At 33.7% G+C, this 6,558-nt stretch overlaps 2 protein-coding genes across 2 annotated transcripts in view; one reads left to right on the top strand and one right to left on the bottom strand.

Annotated features, from left to right (window-relative positions):
* LOC101506124 (mediator of RNA polymerase II transcription subunit 15a-like) overlaps positions 1 to 3,601 on the top strand; it is a 13,033-nt gene extending 9,432 nt beyond the window's left edge. The window contains exons 9-14 of the mRNA XM_073370547.1: positions 100 to 205; positions 593 to 672; positions 837 to 1,181; positions 1,770 to 1,970; positions 2,093 to 2,181; positions 3,040 to 3,601. Coding sequence (XP_073226648.1) covers positions 100 to 205; positions 593 to 672; positions 837 to 1,181; positions 1,770 to 1,970; positions 2,093 to 2,181; positions 3,040 to 3,244 — 1,026 coding nt within the window. The 3' untranslated portion in view covers positions 3,245 to 3,601. The remainder of the gene's footprint in view (positions 1 to 99; positions 206 to 592; positions 673 to 836; positions 1,182 to 1,769; positions 1,971 to 2,092; positions 2,182 to 3,039) is intronic.
* A 1,278-nt stretch (positions 3,602 to 4,879) lies between these two features.
* On the bottom strand, positions 4,880 to 6,318 carry LOC101500679 (uncharacterized). The gene has a single exon (XM_004506908.4). It carries the CDS (start codon positions 6,222 to 6,224, stop codon positions 5,616 to 5,618), a length of 609 nt encoding a protein of 202 aa, XP_004506965.1. The 5' UTR covers positions 6,225 to 6,318; the 3' UTR covers positions 4,880 to 5,615.
* Positions 6,319 to 6,558: the final 240 nt, after the last annotated feature.

Consider the following 6,558-nt stretch of genomic DNA (forward strand, 5'->3'; position numbering starts at 1 on the left):
CAATATCAGCAGCGACAATTGTTGCAGAGGCAGCAAATCCTACAGCAGCAGCAGCAGCTACACCAGCCAGCAAAGCAACAGCTGTCTGCACAACTGCAGACACATCAAATGCCTCAGGTTAACCAAATGAGTGATATAAATGATATGAAAATGCGACAAGGAATGAGTGTTAAACCAGGGGTATTTCAGCCACATCTTACATCAGGTCAAAACTCAGCTTATTCCCATCCACAGTTGAAACAAGGGGGTCCATTTCAGGGTTCTTCACCCCAACTCCTTCAGGATGCGTCTCCTCAAATTATGCAACATTCATCTCCCCAAGTTGACCAACAAACTCATCTCCCGTCGCTGACAAAAGTTGCAACTCCTCTGCAATCTTCTAATTCACCTTTTATTGTCCCAACCCCGTCACCTCCCATGGCTCCGTCACCTATGCTAGGAGATTCTGACAAGTCCATTCCTGGTGTTTCATCATCAAATGCAGCCAATGCTGGACAACATACAGGGGGTGCAGCAGCACCAGCTCAATCCCTTGCCATTGGGACTCCTGGGATATCAGCATCTCCTTTATTGGCAGAATTCAGTGGCCCAGATGGTGCTTATGGTAATGCTTTAGCAGCTACTTCTGGGAAGTCAACTGCAGAGCAGCCTCTTGAGCGCCTAGTCAGAGCGGTTAGTCTAACAAGCTGTTCATATGCTAGCTCGATCAGTTGTTTTACGTGCAATTTTTTATTAGATGTGACAAGTTAGAGAGAGAAAAGGTTCCTTAATTACTCTATTGTCTCATGTTTGGAGTTATTATATATGACAATTTTATGTCTAAATGATGGTTCCAGGTGCAATCAATGTCAACTAAAACATTAAGTGCCGCTGTCAATGATATTAGTTCAGTTGTCAGCATGACTGATAGGATAGCAGGATCAGCTCCAGGTAATGGATCCAGAGCAGCTGTTGGTGAAGATTTGGTTTCCATAACTAATTGTCGTCTTCAGGCTAGAAATTTTACTACTCAAGATGGGAGTAATGGAACCAAGAAGATAAAGCGCTACATCAGTTCTAGACCCTTAAAAAATGTGTCATCTGCTGGAAGCATGAATGATAGTATCAATCAATTTTCTGCTTCAGAGGCTTCTCAACAGAAGTCAACTGCATCCTCTAATTTCACGAAGCCAAAGGCTGAGGTACTAAATTATATGTTTTTAACTGTTACATTTTATTTTATAATTGGTATGAAAATATCTTTTCCTGTCTACGATCTTTGTTCATTGGCTGGATATTGTGCGTTATATGGGTTTGTGTGGATTATAGACACGTTTTTTACATGTTATCTACATCACTTCTGCACCCTTTTAATGTACAACCCTTCCTAAATGAATATTCAAGTGTTTCTCTATATTCTTTCATGACTGAAGAGAATAGTTAGGGACAGTTAACGTAGTTAGCTGGCTAATTAAAGTGAATTAGCTACAAAATAAATTGAAAGATGTAAGGGAAGAGGGAGATCCTTCTGTTTGATAAGCATTTGAGTGAACAGAGTAATGGCTCTGTTGTCGAAGGGGAAATCCGTATAGGAGAGTTTGAGGTCGTTCATTCAATCTGGATACTGATTAAAAAATGGTTAATTAGAGTGTAATTATTTTTACACACTTGATTCATTGCTAGCAAACTACTATGTAGTTCCACGTTTTCTCTTAAATTAGTGTTTAATAACTGATCTGATGTTTTGGTCTTTGGCTCTGACTATAGACTTTATGCGAGTTGTGCGGCAGGTTAGTCATGCCCTTTTGGAAGAAATACGGCAAATTAATTGCCGACTTATTGACACAGTAGTAGACATATGTGATGAGGATGTTGATCCAACTATAGCTTCTGTTACTGCTGCCGAAGGTGCAGAAGGGACCATCGTCAAATGTTCTTTCATTCCTGTGGCTCTCAGCCCATCTTTAAAATGTCACTATGCTTCACTACAGGTGTCACTATGCTCTCAGCCCATCTTTAAAATTTCACAATTGAAACAACTTTTAAACCTTTTATTTTATTTTTATTATTTTATTTGTTTTGTTAGCCTTATTTGTGTTTTATCACCTTACAGTCACCTATTCAGCCCCTGCGTTTGCTGGTCCCTCAAAATTATCCTAATTGTTCTCCCATATTCCTAGACAAGCTTCCGGTTGAATCCTGGTGAGATAACGAAACATTTTGGCATCTTGTGTTTTAATTGTTTTGAAAAGAAGTTGTGTATTCTCTTTAAATCTTCAATGACCATGGCACATATGTGCTTTGTTTGCTTTCATCAAAAGATGTGAAACATATTTACATTCCATAGAAGATAATTATGACTTTAGCTTAAGTTATTTTATGCATAGAGTGTTTGTATGGCTATATTATATCAGACTCAATATAGTATACAAGATTGATGTATGTTTGTATGGAGTCAAAAATAAAGGTAAAAATTCTTGGATTTTTTAATTTCATGTGAAATTATATAGAAACTCGTCCCTGAATTTTTAACTCCCTTCTAATCAAACTGGGCCTGAAGGGTACCTCTTAATGTTGGGTAAAGTTAGTTACTTCCCTAGTCAGTTGTTAAGCCACTCACTCTTAAGATTATGCATACATAATGACATTGGAACTTATGCACAGAATTTTTGTTGTCGCATATGATCATATTATTTGCTGATTTTTTCCCCAATATTTAAGCTTGCAGTTTTGAATGCCATCAATTCAGCTTTTGTTTGATGATAGTTTCCTTTAACGGTAAAGTTGTTGCTTCGTGACCTAGAGGTCATAGGTTCAAACCTAGAAACAGTTTCTCCACTTTCATAGTTAAAAACTGAGCATTCATGCTTTGACGTGCTAATTTTGAATCTGGAATGTTGGCATCTATGATTTTCTGTTCGAATTTTGAAACTGAAATGTTTTAGATTTTCTTTTCCAAATAGCGGTGATCTACACAATGCATATATATCACTTGTCACCCGTATCTTAAATTTGTTGAGAAATGTTTCTAATGCAAAGTGTAATTATCTGTTATTTCAGTAAGGGGAATGCAGATCTTACAGAGAAAGCAAAGTTAAAGTTCAGCGTAGCCTTACGTAGTGTGTCACAACCTTTTTCCGTTAAGGATATAGCAAAGACTTGGGATAGTTCTGCTCGCGGCGCTGTTTCTGATTATGCGCAACAATTTGGTGGAGGAACCTTCAGCTCTAAATATGGAACTTGGGAGGATTGTTTGGCTGCATGAATGATTCTTGCCTTTCTATGCCCAAGGAGGTTTCAAAACTTTATGCTTTTTTTTTATGAGCAGTTATTTATTGGATGTAAGTAAAAACAAGTTGGAATTGTCTTCATTTCTTAAAAAGAAATAGAGGACTTAATTAAGAGAAAGACAAAGGGGAGAGATGATTTATTATCAATTTTGTTTATCATTTAAATTTCTGTGTCTTTCTCTATTTATTTAAGAGTCATTTATTTCTTGAGAAATGGAGCAGATTCCAACTCATAAAAACCTACTTATGAAGTGTTTTTAAATCTTTATATATACATTGTGATAAGTTATTACATTTATAAAGGTGGGTCATGGTTGGCCTGTTTTGGTAGACTTATATGATGCATAATCGTTTATCTACCCTATTTATAAAATCTGAATCATTCTTAGATTTTATAAAATCATGTTATGCTCTCTTTTTGCAACATAGTTTGTCCTTTTTATACTGATATATATTTCGAGTTTTCAAGTTAAATTAAATCAATTTAATAGAAAATTATTAGTTTCTTCAGTTAGTTTCATCAACAGTTTGTTTTAAGTAATATTAAACCAAATGAGATTTTTTTTTTAAATTATTAAACTATTTTTTATGTAATTGAAGTTTTAAATATTTATACTGTAATTTAGTTTTTTTATATTTCCTAAAAGATTGTGTAATCTACTTGATATGTTACCTTAGTAGAGAACTGTGTTTGTAGATGTATGATTTACCTATGTTATCATGTGTGCTGTTGGCAAACCCATACAGTCTGTTTCCTTGCTTTTGGTCTGTCACCAAATAAATTTATGAATTTGTCCAGTTGTTTTGTTAAGTTTGGCTTTTTTTAGAAAAATAAAACAAATTCAATTCTAAACCTCAAAATTTAGGTTAGAACCATAATCCTCCAAATTAACCTCATAAAAGTTCAGTAAAAAGTAATCTTGTTTTTTAGGGATAAAATTTGGATTTGGAGCTCTAAGATAAATTTGCAGGTTAAACATAATGATATTGTGGAGAAAAAAGTATCTGCTAGACTAATAATTTCAAGAAAAAAAATGGGGTCCTCAGTGTTCCATTCATAGTGTTTCTAATTCTAAACAAAGCGAGCTTAGTTGTGTTGTGTTGCTAAAGTGCCAACAATAATATCTCACAAAATCAGAATATATGGTCACCACTTTGAGATAAATAAATGAACATAATTCTATCAGTTGCCACATGTGTGGGGCAGTTTCATCCCCTGTTTTTGCATGTTGAGTGTTTCAGAGTTCTATTATTACCGAGTTACAATTCAAGTTTAGGTCTAATTCAACATTAGAAGTTAGTTCATATCACTAGTATTCAACATGAATCTTTTAACACATATAAATTTGTCAGGCTTGACTTCGGAGGACAATCTAAGATATCAGATGGTAACCTAATACAAGTTTAGGTTAAAATTTGACACTATCTTATAATTCGAACAAATACATAATTCATAAATTTGATACTATCATACAATTAGAACAAATACATAATTCATAAATGCGAATTGTCTCCATTTTTAACACATCACTACTCAATTTAGAATCTCTAAAATAAAATAAAAAATCAATTGGAAGAAAGGTCCATTGAAGAATTCAAACATAAGAATGGCAAGGCAAGGGCATTATTTAAATATTAAATATATTTTGTCAATGTGTATATTGTCAAAAAAAAACCATAAGATAGTACAATACATAAAACTCAGGTTAATTAGACCCAAAACATTTGCTATAAGGAAGTAAGCTACATCAATCATTCTCTCCCCACAAAGAAGCTAATCTAATTCCAAAATTCCCCTATCAAAGCTAAAAGACACATTCATGCAAAAGCTAAAGTAGACAACTTCATTACTCAAACAGATAAGTGCTAAAGTAGTTACCCATTCCAATGACCCCACACACCACTAATGAAAAAAACAAAAAACAAAAAGCAAACAAAAGCATATTCAAATCTAGAGAGTTTCTTCCCCCAACTTTTCTAGAAAATACACATGAATTCAAAAGTATATTTAAATAAAATAAAATAAAATAAAATAAAATAATTGTGTTTTTTTAAATTTAGAAAATGGATGTGAAAAGTAGAAAAAAAAGACTCTAAATTTATTTGGTGGAAGAATCTAAAAAACAGATCTTTCACCAACTAATATATAACATGTCTGAATTTGCGGTGAATCCGTATCACCAGACACGTCAATCACATAAACTTCAAAGCCAATTTGAAGTTTCTTCTCTTTCGTCAAGTTAATTGACTATATGTTGAAGTTTCAAACACCCACTAAAAATTTGGGGTTGAAATAATTAACCCCAAAAGAAAAAAATTAATAAAAAATAAGGAAAATAAAAAATATTAATTTGGCTTTAGATCATGGAACATAGTATCCCACCTAATATCTTCAACAGCAGCTGACCAATAACCATTATCATCATCATCACCATCTCTTTTAATCTTTCCCTCATGAAAATGATACACCATAGGACTAGAAAAACTATCAAGAGCAAGAGCAGGCATAATTGTAGGACTAGGACTTCCATTTGTAAGCAATAACCTCTCTTGTTTAGCCACTTTCATTTTCTTATTACTCCTCTTCCATGATCTTGTTGTTCCATAATAATTGCTAGCCCTTGATGTTGGAACAACAACAAGTGCTGAATTTGATTCTTCACATGTAACCAATGTTCTCCTTATGTAGTTAGCTAATGACCTTTTTGTCCTTTTGATTGCTACTATGAGTTTTGCCATTGGTCTTTGTTGCCTCTTATTACCTTTTTCTTTTCTTGAAAGTTTGAGAATTTCTAGCCTATGTTTGGCTATGGAGATTCCCATGCTTTGGAGAAATTCATGGTTGAAGTAAACTATGTCTTCTTCTTCTAGTTCATTGTGTGAAAAAGTTAGGCCATACTCATACACAAGAGATGGATCAAGGTTTGTTTTTGAAAGCCATGAGTACCAATCCATAGTTTCTAAGTTTAAGGAATGTGTGTGTTATGTTTTGGCCTTTAACTTGGAGAAGAGGGGTGTGTATATATAAAGGTTAAAGAGGGTGTTGGGGGATGGTAAAGAAAAAAGTGAAAAGAAAGTGGTTAAGTATATGAGTGCCATAGACTTTGTGTGATAAGGACTGGTCTAAATATTTTAATTAGTGGGTACAAAACTATATATTATAAATGTTTATATATAAAAAATATATCAATATAAAAGTGATCAAATAATAACATAATTAGCTTGGAGACTACATAGACTATACTATTTTATATCTAAAAAATTAAAGATCTCTATGCACCTACTAATT

The sequence above is a fragment of the Cicer arietinum genome, chromosome 6, assembly GCF_000331145.2.
Source record: "Cicer arietinum cultivar CDC Frontier isolate Library 1 chromosome 6, Cicar.CDCFrontier_v2.0, whole genome shotgun sequence".
Taxonomy (NCBI): domain Eukaryota; kingdom Viridiplantae; phylum Streptophyta; class Magnoliopsida; order Fabales; family Fabaceae; genus Cicer; species Cicer arietinum.